Below are 19,350 nucleotides of genomic sequence, written 5' to 3'. Positions count from 1 at the left end.
GGTCCATGGGGTCACGAAGAGTCGGACACGACTAAACGACTAAACAACAACAACAAAGGGTACCGGGTTAGAGCATGGGTAGGGAATGTAAGGCTCAGAGAACAAACGGAAGCCTTCAGGCTTCTCTCTCAGGCCTCCAGTTCTGCTTTGCTCCTTCCTTGATTTTGACCGAATGAAATGTGTCTTTGGAGGGAAGGTAATATGGTGGGAAACTGCTCATCTCACCCACTTCCTCGCCAACCCTCCAAACACACCTCCGCTTTCCATTTTGCCGGCTGACCTCTCTCTCTCGCTTTTGCACCATGGCTTGCTGGCTAGAGATGGAAGCCGCTCTCTTGCAAAATTGGCAACCTGCCTGGCAAGAGGCAGCTGCACATGCAGCGTGGGACGGAATCTGTGGGTCAGCGGTTTGGGTGGAGGTGCGGAAAGAAAGGGAAGGTACAATGCTGTAAAATGGGGAGAGGTGCTGTGGTGAAGCAAGGGGGGGAGTGAAATGTTAAAGGAAAAGAACAGGGAGGGAAAGCTTTCCTGCATCCCTGGAGAAACTGGGCCAGGGAAGAGGGATCACTGCCACAAGTGAGGAGGCATGGAGGCAGGCGCAGACGCCAGGTGCACATCTGCCGCTCCTCCCAGAGTGCCGCTTGAGGTGACTGCCTCGGAAAGGTTTGTGGTGGTGCTGGGCCTGTCTTTTGGCTGAATGCTGTGTAGCTTCCTTCCAAGTAGCTGTTACTCTCATGTCCAGGCCTCACAGTAGAGGCGCAGGGTGGGGGAAAGAGTTTTTCCATTTCCTGGCTCTCTCAACCCCTCATTTTTCTCAGATTTGTGTCTCAGGCTGAACACAAATTAAAATTGTGTTGTTGTTTTTTCTTCCTTTAAAGTCACCTCAGAAGCCCTGGGAAGTTACTGTGAATTTTTAAAGATCATTTTTAGATGTGAATATAATATGAATGGCACAAAAATGTGTGTGTGTGTGTGTGTGTGTGTGTGTGTGTGTGTGTGTGCATGTGTGTGTACGTGTGTGTGTGTGTGTGTGTGTGTGTGTGTGTGTGTGTGTATATATGCAATATTTTTTTAAATGTAGTAAGATACACATATACAGAGAGAGAATTAGGATCACGTTTCAAAAAGAGAAATTTTTTTTGATAATTTATAAACCAGTTTATTTACAGTTTTTATTCTCTTAAAGTACATCTCAAATTAACAAAGATATTTACACTGGTATACACAGGGACTACCCTGGATATCTTACAGTTTACAGAGTGTTAAGGTTGCAATTATAATCTGCTGAGCTGCAGGTGTGATTGGTAGCAGAAATTGGCCTGGGAACCAGTCTGACAGGGTTATTTACACAGACACGTACGCACAAGCTTCATATCAGATACGAAGCGTGTGTGTACGTGTCTGTGTAAATAACCGTGTCAAACTGGTTCTGCAGCTGAGCTCAGTACATCCAAGTAAAATATAGCTTCTGTCATTGGAGTACGATATGGTTTTACATGTCCCCCTTTAATAAATTGGAGTTATTAAAATGAATAACCATGTTTACTATTTAGTTTCCATTGATGGATGTCTCATGCTCTAACTCAGTTAGCACCTCTGTGAGTGATTTTTGGGGAACCACTCACGGAGCTGCTAACTGGGCTAGAGCACGAGACATCCAGCAATGGAAACTAAATAGTAAACATTGTTCTTCATTTTAATAACTCCAAATTATTAAAGGGGGAAGATGTAAAACCATATTGCTACGGAAAAAAATATTCTGTGTCAGACGGGCAGCAGCAGCTTGTGTTTTTCATTAATCTGGTGAAGGACATCAACAGTGTCTTTAAGTAAGGCATCAAAAATTCCATCTGCCAGTTGCATCTTCACCTGCAGCTCATCTTCATCATAGTTCACCCATTGAGCTTCTTCCTCGTGCAGCTCCTGTGTCTTAGAATTTAGAGGGGGCAGAGGGAGAGAAAGTTCCTACTATTAAATACAAATCTGTATACATATTTAGAATAAGCACGCTCTTGTAAAAGCCTGCAGCTACCTTTGCTTCCTACCACCTTAGAACAGGCTTTGGGAAATCAACACAAGTGTTTTATTATGAACAACATAATATAGTCATCATTTATATAACAGCTTAAAAGCAAACTTGGAAATATTGCAATAACCTGTGCTTGCCAGTGACTACACTCACTTCACACTAGGGCTTCAGGCCAGTTGTAGTGTTATACCCCAACCTCCACTGTTATGTCTGTCTTGACAGCTGGCCGTGATTTTAAGCTCCGTCCATACTGTGCAATACAATGAAATGACAGCATGACGGAGTATATACTGTATATGCCCATTTAAGATGAAGTAAAATTCCAAACTCTTACATCACCACCAGCACCCATTCTACTCTCACAATTCAAGTAAAATTCCCTGCCAGGCTTCAGTATTTACTCTGGACAGTGTGCCTTCCTTCTAACATCCAAGTTAAGAGATGGTTGAGAATTGCCCCAAGAGCTGCATGGGAATCCTCTCTCTTCCCCCTTCCTTGAAAGGAAGGCTGAAAGTAGCTTGGTAGCTTTGTGGCAAAGACACGTGGATCATTTTAAACATGTAGGGCCCACACCCCCAGCAGGGTGGGGGAAAGGTGGCTGTGATTTTTTGGCTTTTGCACAGTGATGGGTGTTCTGAACACTGCCATCAAGCATCTGGTGTATTCCCCACCTGTCTTTCCTGCAGGAAATAGCAGTGTGTGTGTGTGTGTGTGTGTGTGTGTGTGTGTGTGTGTGTTCTCCTTGGCTGCTGTTGAATGAAAGTGCTTGTCTCCATCAAGGCAGGATGGAAGGAAGACAAAGCTGATGACAAACAATTTTTGGCTTGGTTTAGCAAGGCAGCCCCAAATGGCAAACACTGGGTCCTTGCTACTCATGAACTTAATACAAAGCAAAGGCTCTGCTCTGGAGTTAGTAGATTCCATTAAGCCATTACAGTCTAATGGGTTTTTAATGTGCTCAGTTTTGGTTGGAGCTTGTCCATGAGTTTCAGTATAAGAACAGAAGGGCAAATTATTTTATTGATAAGCAGATGAACTCCCTGTCCTTTGATAGCTATCCAGTAAATGTTTCAGCAACTAATTTTAAAAATATCTACTGACCAGTATATGATCCACTCTGTCACGTTTCTTGCGTCCAAATTTCATCATTTTCTGCCAGTCCGTTTTGTGGTTCGGCTCCTTCTTTAAACTTAAGAGCCTTAGCACCTCCGTTGTTATGAAACACTAGGGTAAAGTATATAAGAATGAGCTAAATATATTTGAAAGAAATATATCCTATTCACAGAATCCTCTCTACCAACACAATTCATAGGTGGAAGATATCCAATGAAGAATTTTGTACTGTTGGGTATGGGATGTACAATGTTTCCTTGGTCATTCTTGTGAAAATTCTGAAAATGTGTTGTCGGTTTATATAGTAGTTAAACATAGTAAAATCCTATTCACTATAGTCATCTTAAGAGGTGACAAGAGTACGTTCTTTAGGAAACCTCTTCCTCAGAAACTAAAATGCAGTGAATTTAACATACTATCCAGGAAGGACTCTCAGAATTGTGCTAGTTCAATTACAATAAAGCAACTTGATACCTAACTACAGCAGTAACTATTATAAACTTATTTGTGAACCACAAAGCTCATCAGTTTTACATCCCAGAATACAGGTCAGAGCAGTCATGTATTCATGGCAGAGCTTAAGTCTTCTTGCTATAACTAAAAGATAACAAGCCTTGTATGGGGCATAGGAGCAAACTGGCAAATGGAAAGGGTCACACTTAGGAAAGCTCACATTAAGTCATGGCTTGTTTTTTAAAATTCTAGATAAAATTATAAGCTATTTCTATACAACTTTTTTGGGGGCTTACAGATGAAGTGTGCCAAATCCCTAAATGAAATTAACAGCTTCATGCTTACCTTGATCTCCTCTAGATCATTTGGATCTTTTACTCGATGGAAATAACCAGTAATAATTCTGCAGGATTTCATCCATATGGGTTGGTTAATACTGGGATCTTCTGCAAAGATCTCTTCAAAAATCTCTCTTGTTAAGTCAAACACAGCCTTGGTAAACATAAGAATGTAGAATAAAAATAGATTCAGATGGTGTATCTCCAGGACTATCAATATGCAGTCTGTGGTTTATAATTACACCTGCACAGTGACCACAGCTATTCTGGTGCATGTCTCTCAATGTGGAAGGTGAATCTTCCTAATGAGGTACAACTTCTAGAATTACCGTATTTTTTGCTCTATAAGACTCACTTTTTCCCTCCTAAAAAGTAAGGGGAAAGGTGTGTGCGTCTTATGGAGCGAATGCAGGCTGTGCAGCTATCCCAGAAGCCAGAACAGCAAGAGGGATTGCTGCTTTCACTGCGCAGCGATCCCTCTTGCTGTTCTGGCTTCTGGGATTCAGAATATTTTTTTTCTTGTTTTCCTCCTCCAAAAACTAGGTGCGTCTTGTGGTCTGGTGCGTCTTATAGAGCGAAAAATACGGGTACTTTCTAATGGTCCCGCTCTTGTTGCACACCTACACAAACCCCCTGCATGCACCCCCTAACTTGGTGTTGGACTAAGGCCCAGAAGAGCTGTATTCAAATCTCCACTAGGTCATATAAGCTCTGGGAGTGACCTTTGGCTACTTCCTACCTTTCAGTTGTAAATATAAAATATAAAATTGGGGCAGAAAGGAGAAGCTGCCTGGAACTTCTTAGAGGAGAGGTGAGATAGATGTATTAACTAACTAACTAACTAACTAACTAGCTAACTAGCTAAATAAAGCTGGAGGCCAAAAGAGCACATTCCTTCTTTTCCAAAGGATTCCTAAGATTTTTTTCACATGGATCTGAGAGCAACAATCCCAACTGTCTCCCTTGATGTACCTGTTTATAGATCTGTTCACTAACAGCTTCAATGTCATCATCTCTGGGGGAATCGCTCAGGTCTCTGGGGAGCCTGAAAGCCTGAATCTCGTGCCCCAGCTTTTTGCACTTCCATAATTCTTCAGCTGCTGCATGCACCAGCTCCTCCACCTCTTCTGCAGTGTGTGGGACAGCCAATAGCTCTTCACATGGCTTGGAAGGCACTTTTGGGAGCTCTGTTTCAGACGGCACAGCCAGGTCCTCTGCTTCCTTCTGAACGAGTTTTTGAGAACTCAAGCCAAAGTCCTCTTCAAACCAATCTTGCTCATCGTCCGATAAATCTAGGAACTCCCGGCTAAGCTCCAGTTCTGCCAGCCTCTTGGCAAGCTCTTCCTGACCACCGGGGCAACACACAGGGCTTTCCTGTAGAATAAAAAGAAAGTGGTTGCTACTCAGAACGGTAGTGGTTTTCACCTATATTGTATGCCACATTTTGATACACAGTGGAATCTAGCAGGCATCAGCCCCAGATAAGCCCCATTCCATTCATCAGTCCTAAGACTTAATGGCTAGACTGGAAGTAGAGAACCTTTTTTAGCTCTAGGGGCTGGAACCTGTGGGCATACTTCGACAGGTAGTCCACCTATCATATTATGTCACTATGATGCCACATGATTGATAGCTGGGTTGCCCTATCCTTTTGTCAAAATCACATATGCTTCAAAAGTCTGCTCCACAACCAGAGCTTGAAATGAAAGGTAAAAAGTTTTGGAAAAAGAGTTTTGCAGAGCTCTCTGCAGAAGTCTTCCCCCCTCCCCAATAGAGATTGACTGTACTTACAGCCCTGGGATACATATCTGGAGAATAAACTTCTTCGCCATCATCCAGTTCAGAAATTAAAGTGCTCTGCAGGTCATTAGCTTCCAATCTTTTCTCTTGGACAGAACAGAGGTCTTGATTGCTAGACTGGATTTTTTCATTCTTGACCTTCCCGATTTGCCGCAGTTCATGAACTGTGTCCTTCACAAAAGCCTGCAGGAGGCTATCGGCCAGCAAGCCAACCTTTTTCTTTTGCTCTATCCGTTCTTCCTCCTTTTGGGATGGGACTCTAAGTTGTGCTTCTAATTGGCTTCTTTCTTTTGTCAGCAAGTCCAGGAGTGGAGAGGCAAATGTTATACAATCTTCGGCTGCAGGTGAGTCCTCTACGGCAGATGCATCTCTTGGAGAACTATTCTGGGGACATTTCTTACTTAGGTTTCTTCCTTCGCTCTCCTCTTCAAGATTCTCTTTTTCATTTTGATCCACTTTGTGGTGATTTAGCTCTTGTTTGCATAAAGAGTTTTCAGCTGTGTCCATGAAATTATTGGAGCTTTCCAAAATACGAGAAATTTTTTGTGGAGGAGCAAAAAGACCATGTTTTTCCTTACAATTAAAATATTGAACGCCATTGTAAGTGCCATTATTATTTCCTTCAGGCTTGTCCAACTCTACACCAGCCCAAAAGCCTCTAGCAAACTCTGTCAGGCCCTTGAATCTCAGTGTACCTGGCTGGATATTACTCACAAGAACTCTGTCACCAATGTTGAAACCTCTCAAAATGTTTTCTTCTTCTGTTTTGGAAATGGAACCCCAAAGTGATGAATCAACATGAGAAGGTTCCTCTTCCACATCACTGCGTTCCCTACTTTTCATAAATTCTGTGGGTGACTTCAGTTCTAATAATCTCTCTGAATGAACACTGCCAGCCACAGATGAAGACTTGTCACTGAGACATTCACTTACTTCATCGTCACTTTCAATACTACTCCTCGGAGTTTTTGTATAGCAAGATTTCTCCCCCTGTGACCTAGAGTCTTTTTCAAGGGACAATGTAAATGTGTCAAAATCATCCTTATAATATTCAGTAAGAGATGTCTCATCTTTTGACATCTCTGTTCCTGAGGAAGACACTTCAAAATCATTTGAATATGCTGGCTCTTTGCAAATGGAAATCTTTTCTGAAACCAAGGCATCTCCTTTCAGCAGCTCCTTGCTCAACGCAGGAGAGGATTTGATCGATAAGGCACTTTTATCATCCTTGTTAGTTTCCTTTGGCATCTCAGTTTTTCTCTCAACACATACAAAAGCCAACTCAGTCTGATTCTTTTCCAACAGCTCAGCCTCAGGACACACATCTGTCTTTAGAGAAGCCGGAGGTGAACTCTTCAGCTCTTTGTTAAATTTATAAGCATCACATCTTTCGGAAACCTTCTGAGAAACTTCTGCCTCTGATTCTACAGATTCAATTTCCTCTTGGATCACAGATCTAATAGTGGAAACAATAGAATCATAACTCTCTGCATCTTCAAACCTGTCCTGTGACACATGGGATGTTTTGCTTAAGTCTCCTAAGTCTTTGAAGAGAGCTGATGAAGCCAAACTGTCCAATGAACCACCAGGTTCTGCTCTAGATATTCTTGGGGACTGTACAAATGAGTTTAGTGTCCGGGAGTGCTCCTCGGTCTGAATTTCTGCTTCAATGAATTTTTTGGTGTATGCAGACACAGATTTCTCATGAGAAGCAGCATCTGGGGGGTGGGAATTAAGACATGAATGGCTTACATCATTTTGTATAACATTTGCAATTTAACCTTATTAAAGCAGTTAAGTCAATAATGCTTGTGTTCTAATGAAAAGGTGTAATCCTTGATAGCCAGGCTAAACAACTGTGCAGTCAAGTAGTTTTTCATTTATTTTAAAAATGTACATCCCAACTTCCTTACAAAATAACCCAGAGGGGCTTAACAGCATATCAGTTAAGAACGGCACTATATCCAACTAAAGAAATATATATGTAAACCTTTTCACAGATATTTTAAAAGGCCAATGTTTCACTAAAAGGGCAATAGAGTTGGACAGAGAAAATGGGAGGGGGGGGGAGTGAGTGGAGAAATGAAAGAGTGCACATCCAAGATTCTGGAGGTTCACAACTCCAACACAGTGAAAACTATCAATTAGCAACATAATAGGTAACAGGTTGTATTACGTTACATTATGAAATGCTAATCCCCTGCATTTTTCTGGCTTACATTCATGAAGTTGAAAGAGAGAGAGTATGAATGAGAGAACACCACAGAAATTAACTTGGGAGGTACAATGCAGGAAAAGACAAGGAAAGGCCTCTACATAGTTGAAGACAGATTTATTTCTAGAATTAATTCCTCCTCAGGAGCACATTTTCTACAGCAATTTCCACCAAGTTCTTAAACCACTGAGGGCGGAAATGTTTCTTCAAGCCCCTAAGGTTTCTTCCTGTTTCCCCCCCCTGTCCATGGTGCTTTCCCCAGTTTTGAGGACCAACAGAGACTACACATATCTACAGTCATATCCCTGTATTAAGAATCCTTAATACGGTTTTGTAGTTTTATCTTACAGTGCCAAACATAGATTGGTTTGAATCCGAAGTGGCTCTTCCAGTCACAACAAAATGACTTCATCTAGCTCCCATCCCTATCTGTAGTCCCTCATGCCAGATCCCACACTGTTCCAGGAGGTCCCTAACGCTCAGCAGCAGAATTGGGGTAAGAGCAGTGAGAATTCCAGAGTGAAGAAGCAAGGAAGGAAAGCCCCGTTCCATTCACAGGAAGGAAGAACGGAATATTTTAAACCGGGGGCGAGGAATCTTTTTCAAGGGCTGTATTCCCTCATGAGCAACTTTCTGGAGCAACGTGTCAGTGGTGAATGGGACCAAAAGCAAAAGTGGGTCTCGGAGAATCCTAGCGACCCTAGCCTTCGTAAAGCCGGCTACATTCCAGCCACGCAAACATCGAAGGGTTACATACATACAGACACACACGAAGACGTCTGTATCTCCACCACCTCCATCCAGGCAAGCAAGGGGCATTGATCACAGTTCAAGGACACATTCTAGCCAAGCAAAAGCACTCAAGGGGCAGGCAGAACAGGGACAGTGAGGAACATGGCCTGGTGACAGGGGACGCGGCCTGGGGAGAGTCCTCTGGGACACATTTAAACCAAATTTAAACGTTTTTATCTGTTATCTATTTGGTTTCAATCTCAAATTGGCATTTTTAAAAAGGAAGAGAAAGGGTTGAAGCAACTGACTTTTAAAAATCCTTTTTGTGCATAGAAAAGTTTTAATTGTTATTTTAGCATTGTGCACCCTTTCTAATACAGCCTCATTTCAACTTTAAAGAAGTACAGAACAATGAAAAGACACAGCGTAACTGCGCACACAGAGAAGGGGTGAAAAACAATAGGAAATATGTGCAGTACTTTGATACCGATATAAACTATATTTCTGAAATTCATACTTTCGGCGTGAAACAGTTTCCGAAATTGTACCTCCTTGTTCCAAGGCTGTAGTCAAGAAACTGTTACAATTAATTACTGGGGCAAGTGTTTATTGAACTGACGTTACTTTCAAAAACTACAGCCCCAAAGAAGGAAGAATCATTTATCTTGGATATACAGTGGTGCCCCGCAAGACGAATGCCTCGCAAGACGAAAAACTCGCTAGACGAAAGGGTTTTCCGTTTTTTGAGTCGTTCCGCAAGACGAATTTCCCTATGGGCTTGCTTCGCAAGACGAAACGTCTTGCGAGTTCTTGCGAGTTTGTTTCCTTTTTCTTAAAGCCGCTAAGCCGTTAATAGCCGCTAAGCCGTTAATAGCCGTGCTTCGCAAGACGAAAAAACCGCAAGACGAAGAGACTCGCGGAACGGATTAATTTTGTCTTGCGAGGCACCACTGTAGTTTACCCACAACGCCCCTCATACAGTTTGCATATTGTAAATATCCAGGAAGGTTTCGGCAGAGACAAAATCAGCAAGCATTTGTTTTTCAAGCTACGTACCAACATGCTCTGCAATGGACTCCAGGGACCCTCTGGGACGTTCAGAATCAGTTATCGATTTCCAACTTTTTGTTGGTTCTGACCTTAAAAAAAACCAATGGGAAAACAACAGCCATTATATAGTATGTGAAAGTGTGATACGCTAAAGACACTAAAGAAACATGGTAATAAAAAACCTGGCCAAAACTTGCTATCTAGGCCAGGGCATTTTTTAAAAAAATAAATAGATCTCCCCATAAGTTTTAATCTCCAACTCAGTGTGATACAACAAACAAATTTAACTTTGGTATCTGGAAGAGATATAAACCTTTTTTGAGATATACAATGGCATACACTTAGAAAGACAACTGTATTACCTAGTCAGTGAAGATGACTTGATCTTTGGTTTCTCAGTAGGTGAAGACGGGGTTTTGATTTGAGGCTTTGCAGTAGACGTTGCCTCCAGATCCCTACTCAGTTCTGCTTCAGTCTTCTTGATGAATTCATCGTAAGTCTGAGAATAGGTGAGGAAAGTCTGAGAACTTTAATTCTTACTTTGAAAATGGGTGAACAAATAGAAACAGAGGATGAGATTCTTGTGGAAATTCTCTTTGCTCCATTTTAATTAAGTTTACCGTGACAGTTGTCCTGAACATATGCCAATACAGCATGCTATAACTGAAAATAATTTATTTTTTACAAATAGCTTTTTTATATTAACTAAACTGTACCTCAGAAGAGCATTATTCTTCCCTATTTGTCAGCACCACTAAGACTATAGAATCTTTGAAAACTGCAACCTTTAAGCTGTGGTTACTATTTTAAAATTGTGCATTTTAAAAGGAAACATGGAAATAGTGGCACCATGACTACCAAGCTGGAGGAGAAAATGATTTTTCTTATAGATTCCATGACTATTTAAAACACCTCTTTCAAGTTATCCTTACCTCTAACTGCTTGATCAAACTGGCCTCTTGGGCTCTCAGTCTCTCCTTGTATCTCTTCTTCCGCTCCTTTTTCAGCTGGTAAACAACAGACTTTCTCTTCCGTAACTTATCCTTCAGAGCCTGAATCCGGCCTTCAACATCACTTTGATCAGATGCAGTTTCTGATAAGGAAAGTTTTCATAATTTCAGAGACAAATGCGTAGTACTACTATTTTTTTTACTGCTTTACTAATTGATTGATCATATGATTTTTGAGTCAGGGCCTTCTCTTGTTTGCTCATGCTATTAAGTTCCACCTAGTTTGATGGTGATGCATAAGTAAGCTAATATTTAATGTAGCAATCTTCACAAACCTGTTCATATATCAATGAAGCTAAGTGCAGTTAGGCACCCAGGTCATGTGGATTTCATCAATGGAACTTTGGTAGAACTCCCGAGCTTTTTCAAGCTTACGTACCTTCACACCTATTTTTTAAAGATTCAGTCCAAAAAGCCCCAAGGGGGATGTGTGTGTGTGGAGAACTGACATTGACACTTACTACAGTGAACAAGCTTCCTAAATGGAAACAATCAGTATGTACTTTCCCCAGCAAGAAAGAAATATTAATGCCTAAATGTTGAGTGTGACTTATGCTTGAAATACAAGACAGTAATCCCAAAGCTCTAGTACGTACCTGACTGAGTCATGGAAAAAGATTCATCGGACCAACAGTAAGATACATCTTGGGATATTGTAGATAAGTTTTGCTGCTCCGCAGTTCTGTGGGTTCCTTTGCTAGATTCTTGCTTTGACGGGGATGTGCTGCTTTTGGATGGAGACTATTCAAAGAGGGAAGAAAGTAATCTGCTTGTAAAATTCACATGGGAGATGGGTGGGAGACATGCATCCTGATAATCATTTTCAACAGACCAATTACAAGTATGGAAAACATTCTCTGGTCATAGTTCTTTAGTTACAGCAAACTGCTAAGCATCTGTGAACTTTTAGGAGAATTCCATCTGCAGCTGTAATTAGATATACTACAAGTTGCTGAAATCAAAATATTAATGCTATTTTTTCTTCCAAGAAGAAAATAAACTATATGCAATATTTAGTCACGGTGGAACATGGTTTTAGTACAGTGATAAACAAGTTCACTAACGTGTTTATAAACCATCTCTTCAGTAGGTTTGTGATCCAGGCTTTCCAACTGCTCTTGGTCCTCAGAGACCTTTGATAGGCAATTCTCAGCAGTGACACTGCCCAGTTCTTCAGGGACAGAACTTTCATTATTCAGGTGGGAACATGGTGGCACTGAAGACTCATCTTCACTGGCTATTTCTGGGGAAAGATAGTGGAGTAGAGTCAGTAGAGCAATAACTACCGCCACCTTCACATACAGAGATGATACAAATGTTCTGACTACAAATTTAATTCCCCTTTATTGAGGTGAGGGACACACACAAAATTAATGAATCCTCACAGAAAGATCACAGGCACAGCTGAACAACAAGCAATTGTAATTAGTAATTTATCATTATCACCACCACCACCACATCTACACCACCCTTCATCTGAGGATTATGGGGCTATTTATAAGCACAAAATACATACCATAGTAACAGACAAAAACAATACCCACCCCCCAGTTTAGATGACCATAGATTATTAAATTAGCTGAAGTCCTGGGAGGAGAGGAATGTTTTTGCCTGGTGCGTAACAAAGGCACCAGGTGACAGTGGAAGAAGACTGGAAGAAATTTAAAGACTATCTACAGAGATATTGTAAAATTAATGAATGTTAAAATGATGTTGGATTGAAATTAAGTGGTTTCTAGCGGTAATGGTATAAAAGAATATGAAAAAATGGTTTTTTTATAAGTAAAAATTCAAGGGTATAATAATTTAAGATTAAAGATCTGGATAGAATAAAGAGGGAAAGAAACTGCTGAGCTAATAAATTGAATTAGAATACAAAAAAGGGAGGTCCGAGGAGGTCCGAGAAACAAGTAAACGAAAAATAATGTGATGAAAAGATTGATTGTTTTTAACTATTTTTATTTTGTACTTTTTCTTTTTTCTTTTTCTATTTTGTAATGTAAAAATCTTAATAAAAATTTTATTAAAAAAACACACAAAGTCACCAGGTGAGCCTCCCTGGGGAGAGCATTTCACAAGCGGAGAGCCACCACAGAAAAAAACACACCCTGTTCTCATGTTGCTGCCCTCTGAAACTTTTGCGGAGGAGGCACACAAAGAAGCGCTTCAGATAATGATTGCAGGGTCTGGGTTGGTTCATATGGGGAGAGGTGATGCTTGAGGTATTGCTGTCCAGTGAGATGTATCTGGCAATGATTCAGTTAAATGTTACAAATATTTTATTGCTGCTTTTGATAGCCCTAGGGTCATCACTATAAAGTGATGTTATATGAAGTATGTAACAACCACAGTGACAAAAAACAAAGGCCCCAGATATCCCACTCATGCATATTATTTTCCTTGGAGATGTCAGCCAAAGGAAAAAGAGGTAAGACTAAGGAATAGTTACGGCAGCCCAGATACTCTTAGTCGAGAAATGGAAGGAAGAGAAGATTCCAACAAGAGAGGAATCAATAACAAAATTGATGGACTATGCCAAAATGGCTAAAATGTCTGGAAAAAAATCAGAAACCAGGATGATAAAATTTTTAATAAAGACTGGGGGGAATTTGTAACTTATTTGAGAGAACACTTAAACAATTTAAAATATTAGCAGGATTGCAATAACACTTGCAAAACACTTGAGAAAGAACTTTGGATAAAGTTGAGTATTTATGGACAAATAGATGACAATATGATATGAAGTGGAAAGTGATTATTTGCGAATTCCACAGAGGGAAGGAAGGAAGTCTGAGAATTCAGAGAATTCTACACTTTATGATTGTATTTTGTGTCTGAATGTAAAACTAAAATGTAAAACCAATAATTTTTTTTATAAAATAGAGTAAGGTATAGTTATATACCTCCTTCCTTCAAATACTGAACAAACAAAGTTCCTATACTTTGGATTTTCACATTTGGGGCCATTTAGACTGATACTGGAATTTTAATGTTTCATTTTTCACACAGAGTGCAATTTCAATTTTCCCCAATTTCATTTAAAGGAAAAGGTGGTTGAAGAAAGGTTGTTGTTACCATCTTTATCCTGCCAGATCAAAGCACTGGCATTAGTTCTTCACCAAATGCAACGAACTGGAATAGTTCAAGACAAGATCAACCATTCAAGAAAAGGTAAAAAGGTAAAGGGACCCCTGACTGTTAGGTCCAGTAGCAGACAACTCTGGGGTTGCAGTACTCATCTCGCTTTATTGGCCGAGGGAGCCGGCGTACAGCTTCCGGGTCATGTGGCCAGCATGACTAAGCCGCTTCTGGTGAACCAGAGCAGCACACGGAAACGCTGTTTACCTCCCCGCTGGGGTGGTACCTATTTATCTACTTGCACTTGACGTGCTTTCAAACTGGTAGGTTGGCAGGAGCAGGGACCGAACAACGGGAGCTCACCCTGTTGAGGGGATTCAAACCGCCGACCTTCTGATCGGCAAGCCCTAGGCTCAGTGGTTTAACCCACAGTGCCACCCGCACAGAAGGCTATATCAAGTGCACCAAGTATTCTTCCCCCTCCAGAAAAAAAAAAACACAACTACCAAGAACCGTCACACAGCAGCTAAACCAATGCTTAACCGATGATCTCCTCCCTTTGATTGGTGGCTGCTAGAAGAAGAAGAAGAAGAAGAAGAAGAAGAAGAAGAAGAAGAAGAAGAAGAAGAAGAAGAGGAAGAGGAATCTGTCTAATAATCATGTGAAATGGGCATAACCCTTTGATCTAACCCTTTGATCAGACTATCTATCTCTGGAAGATGTGTGAGCTGCTCCACTGTGGTGCAATTCCATGTTGAAGGAAAGGATCATCTTGCTCCTGTGACTTGGGCCAACTGCATGAGTCTTTCCTCCATGATCAGAACCCAATCAAGGTCTTTCTCAAAAGCACCCTCTCATTTTTGTACCTTTTGCATCAGATTTCTGGTCTCCGGCCCCCTTTCTGTTGACTTTTGCTTTAAGCAGCTCCATGTCCCAGGCAGCCAGGGCTTGCTTCTCTATTTGACGTATCTCTTCTTCCTCTGCATCTAAGCGGCGTTTCCATTCCAGCAGTTCTTCAGCGTGCTGGCGACGCTTCATCAATTTTTGCTCTCGCTTTGTCAAGAACCTGGCAAACAAAACAGTGAGAAATTGAGTTACAAGGGCCACAAAGTGTAGGAGACAAGGTACCTGACCCTCCATTAACACGTTTGGCCTAAGGTACATTATTTAATAACAATATTTCAATTAGTATCATGGTTGCTAATTCAGTACAACAAGAATACATGAAAAAGTAAGAGGAGGCAACAGAAGTTAATACATGTCACTTCACATAATTCTGCACAACCTGCCCTAAAAAGTAAGGGGGAGGGGATCTCCCATCTAGGTTGATCTTTCAACAGAACAAAGAGTGAGCAGCACGGAATTTAAGAATGTTACAAATAAATTCTAGATTATTTGAAGTAACAGATAATTGTAAGTTTAGGCTTACAATTTAATATAACTGCATTGCTAGCAGTACAGCAATTCACCTCCATATCTGGATGCTTTCAAACAATTATAGAATTCAGGATTTCTATCTCATCAACAAACTGTGTCAGGAACTGCAGTAGACTCTATGCCCAGAACATCAATGTAATCCTCCAGAAAGAAGCTGTTGAGATGGAATGCACACATCTCCACCAAGCCATACATTTTCCTACTGCCCCAAGTTACAAGAGATTGAAGAAACAAATAGTTCTTCTGAAATACTGACAACCATGAGAACAGGGCTTTAAGAAATACATATAGTGAACACAAATTAGCCAAACCCTGGTGGCAGAAAAAAATTTGAAAAGTGTCTCCCTATGGTGGTATGTATGTATGTATGTATGTATGTACGTACGTATAATAAATAATTGCTGTTTAATGGTAGCATAAATGGTGCCCCCTGGAGACAGACCACATCATCCTCTGATAAATGGGGCACAAAATGAAGATTGCAAAAACCTGATCTAGAAAGCTGAGAAGTAGATATTTAAAAGGTAATTATTACTGTGACTTTCCAATGAACCTTGACACAAAGCTATATCAATTACATTTCCAGAACTTCTTTCCTAGCAGTTCTTGAAAGTTCTAAGCAACAAAACCAAAATATTCAAGTTTCATATACTACAAAAGGAAGCAGAAGACTGGGAAAAGGGGGGATCTCCTCCTAAGGAGACTATTCACTAATTTTCCTTAGCAGAATAAGGAAATTTGACAAAGGAGAACCAAATGCTCAGGTATATGCTCGGATGCCAACGTGAATAAAATATTGGGGCATAATCGATCACAAGACGTGGCACATGAACACCATTTTTTTTTTTTTAAGGTAAAGGTACCCCTGCCCGTACGGGCCAGTCTTGCCAGACTCTGGGGTTGTGCGCCCATCTCACTTAAGAGGCCGGGGGCCAGCGCTGTCCGGAGACACTTCCGGGTCACGTGGCCAGCGTGACATCGCTGCTCTGGCGAGCCAGAGCCGCACACGGAAACGCCGTTTACCTTCCCGCTAGTAAGCGGTCCCTATTTATCTACTTGCACCCGGAGGTGCTTTCGAACTGCTAGGTTGGCAGGCGCTGGGACCGAGCAACGGGAGCGCACCCCGCCGCGGGGATTCGAACCGCCGACCTTCCGATCGGCAAGCCCTAGGCGCTGAGGCTTTTACCCACAGCGCCACCCGCGTCCCTATGCACACCATTTGAATGGCAATGCCCATCAACTTTGGGGGGCTCAAATATTTCATGGGGGGCAAAGGGACCTCGGCCCCTAGGAACTGGGCTTCTATGGGTAGAAGTCAGATAACCTAAAACCACAGCAGTGTCAATTGCCAGATAGCCACTTATGGAAGCCACACTTTCCATGGGAGCTAAAAAAGCATACCTAAACAATTGCCCTACGCTGTTGTCTAGGTTTGGGTTCTCCTGCTGTTAAAATAGAGATGTTCAGGCAAAGCTTTAATTGGAAGCTTATTGTTCCACATGCCAAAGGCTTAAGTCCGTAAGTCAGAACCCATCAGACAGTGGGGTGAGGATTGCTTCTGATCATTTGATTCCCCCCCCCCCCCATTCTGTTAAACTGGAAATTTCATGATCCCACTGGTCTCTATTCTCCAAGTTGAAAGCAGAAGGAGGATCTGGTGCCAGGGAGCATCCTTTCTCCGTTTTGATGTCTTTCAACCGAGAAAGCAATGAATTTTAAAGTCTTGTGCTAAGTAAAAACCTAAGCCGCATTAATTTTATTTTTTTGGAATAGTAAGTCTGAACCTCATAATTAGAGAGAAAATATTGGAAACAGCAAGGATCCTGTGAAGGTTAAAAACCCTCTTAGAACAGGAGCTAGGCAAAGCAGTCATCATGTGTCAAGGAAATAGAGAGTCCAGAACTATATTGTGTCTCTGTTTCCCCCATGGCTTTTGCAAGTCAACAACCTTTGCTTGCTGTACCTCCCTCTGCTAATTCTTGTATCCATGCCTTTTAAAAATCAGGCCCATGAAAATACTGCAAATTATTTCGTGGAAGATGCAATTACTGGAAACAGAAACACATTTGGTTAGAGTGCATCATTATTCCTAACTCTGATTTATAAGCAATTTAGTTTGAGCAGGATAAATTTCAACCAATGTGGCCATACACAAGGCACCAACATTATTTTCAAATCAGTCTGAACAGCTTAATGAAAGCAAATAATTGAACTGAAGAATCTTTTATTTATATACAGTTAAAAATCTCAAAAACTGGTGATCTCAGCTGATAGGTAGGTGCTAAAAGACAAATTAAATCTCAGAATCTCTGCCTAAACCATTGTTCTCTAACACTAAATTATGCATTGGGTAACTCAGAGAGGCAGGAGACTGCCAGTCACATCTACAGAATTACCAGGTAAGAGCTGTGAAAAATCCGTCCAATTCATGAAGAGCCTCCCAGTCATGTAAAACTGAACAGAGCATGCTCGATCAAAGAGTCTACCGCTTAAAAAGGTAGAACGTTACCTGACCAATTGGTTGTAGATATACAGCTGGAATTTGGGATGGAGGTTGGGAAAACAGACACTGAGAGAAGCCCAGTGGTGAGACGTAAAGACAGAGAAGAAGTAGTGAACAGGAGAGCAGTGTCTACAAAATAAGGAGGAAGAGTTTTAAGCCAAGATAGCAAGAAACAGACAGAAAAATGAGAGCAGGAGAGCATCTTGCACAAATGGGTCTTAAATGTCAAACACAGCGTCTTTCCACAAGTAGAAGGCTCCAAAGGCAACAGAACGTAACCATGTATCACCTACAACCCTTCGTTCCCTGTCAAAAGCCAGCCATTTTCTACACTACGAAACATATCTTACTCTTGCTGCATTTTATGATTCCCCCCCCCCCCCATTGTTTATAAGAGGAAGGGATTCCACCTGTCCATTTCAGTACTGAATTTTAAAAGGCTTGCTATTCTGGCCATTTGAACAAAGGTTTCAAGCCATGTTCTAGCTAGGAGACACATTCCGACTAATGAGAACTCTAATTAACTGCCCTAAGCTAAGCAAATGAACGCCAAATAAAAAGAAAAAAAAGCTGCAACTTCAATGCACAGAACCTCCTGGCGCAAAACTTCAAAATGATGTGGAAAACTAATGTCAGTTGAAGAGTTCGTATGCTGCCATTTTTCACTAGAAGTTGGTTTCATTCTTCGGATTTCACACTTCACACACTTTCCTTTTCAAATACTGCTCTGCAACAGGACATCATCTCTATACTAAAATGTCTACATGGCAAAAATGTTAAAGCCAAACAAAGAACTGGCTGAGAAAGTTGGTAAACGGTAAACGTCATGCTATTTATAGGCACTAATCAGTTATACATGCACAGCAAGAACTCACTAAGGTACAGCAACATGAAGTATCACTTGTGTTTGGGACGGCTCCATGTCAAGGGGCTGAATATGCCAGGATCACAAGGGGTTAATTCTTTGACAGAGCATGCTCCTGTTCACATGCAAACTACAGACAAATTCTTTTATTTCTCCTCTAACCAAACACAGATCCTGATAATTCCTTAGAGAAGGAATCCTACAAACTGTCAGATAAAACATAGTTTTGCAGAAAGCCCAAGAGCATCATTCTCTAATTTGTCGGCATCTTTGACAATTTACAAAATATTCTGCTTTTACATACAGACTTGCCAATTCCAGACATGAAACAGGAGGCTAAGCTGCCTGTTGCTGTAAATATGCTATAAGCTTCTATGTACCGTATTTTTCGCTCTATAGGGCGCACTTTTTCCCCTCCAAAAATTAAGGGGAAATGTGTGTGCGTCCTATAGAGCGAATGCAGACTGCGCCACTAAGCCCAAAGGCAGAACAGGGAGAGGGAGCGCTGCGGAGCGCTCCGTCTCGCTCTACTAGCTTGGGGATGGCTGTGCGCAAACCTCTCCTGGGCAGCGGGGTGCCTTCACCCCGCTCTCCTGCAGAGGCTAGCAAGGCTGGTTCCCAAGCCAGAACAGTGAGACGGAGGGCTCCGTCTCGCTCTTCTAGCTTGGGGACAGCTGCGCGCAAACCTCTGCACTCCAAAGGCTTCAGGGATCTTTGAGGCTGGGAG

General features: G+C 41.5%; 1 protein-coding gene across 12 annotated transcripts in view; it reads right to left on the bottom strand.

The window, feature by feature from the left end:
* Positions 1-1,146: 1,146 nt before the first annotated feature.
* CEP350 (centrosomal protein 350) overlaps positions 1,147-19,350 on the bottom strand; it is a 59,557-nt gene continuing 41,353 nt past the window's right edge. For 7 of the 12 annotated variants that reach the window (XM_028732401.2, XM_077928262.1, XM_028732405.2 and 4 more), the window contains 12 exons: positions 17,765-17,887; positions 14,685-14,884; positions 11,805-11,983; positions 11,337-11,481; positions 10,663-10,823; positions 10,093-10,229; positions 9,737-9,819; positions 5,725-7,451; positions 4,906-5,307; positions 3,941-4,087; positions 3,131-3,253; positions 1,147-1,929 (listed from right to left, as the gene is read on the bottom strand). In XM_028732401.2, the coding sequence (XP_028588234.2) occupies positions 1,765-1,929; positions 3,131-3,253; positions 3,941-4,087; positions 4,906-5,307; positions 5,725-7,451; positions 9,737-9,819; positions 10,093-10,229; positions 10,663-10,823; positions 11,337-11,481; positions 11,805-11,983; positions 14,685-14,884; positions 17,765-17,887 (3,592 nt within the window). In that variant the 3' untranslated portion in view covers positions 1,147-1,764. Of the gene's footprint in view, positions 1,930-3,130; positions 3,254-3,940; positions 4,088-4,905; positions 5,308-5,724; positions 7,452-9,736; positions 9,820-10,092; positions 10,230-10,662; positions 10,824-11,336; positions 11,482-11,804; positions 11,984-14,684; positions 14,885-17,764; positions 17,888-19,350 lie in introns of those variants that run through there. The other 5 variants (XM_028732402.2, XM_028732404.2, XM_077928264.1 and 2 more) reach the window with 5 other exon arrangements.

This window comes from Podarcis muralis, chromosome 5 (assembly GCF_964188315.1).
Source record: "Podarcis muralis chromosome 5, rPodMur119.hap1.1, whole genome shotgun sequence".
NCBI classification, from domain to species: domain Eukaryota; kingdom Metazoa; phylum Chordata; class Lepidosauria; order Squamata; family Lacertidae; genus Podarcis; species Podarcis muralis.
Note: the sequence above shows the minus strand (reverse complement) of the source record. Positions and strands in the feature narration are given on the sequence as shown.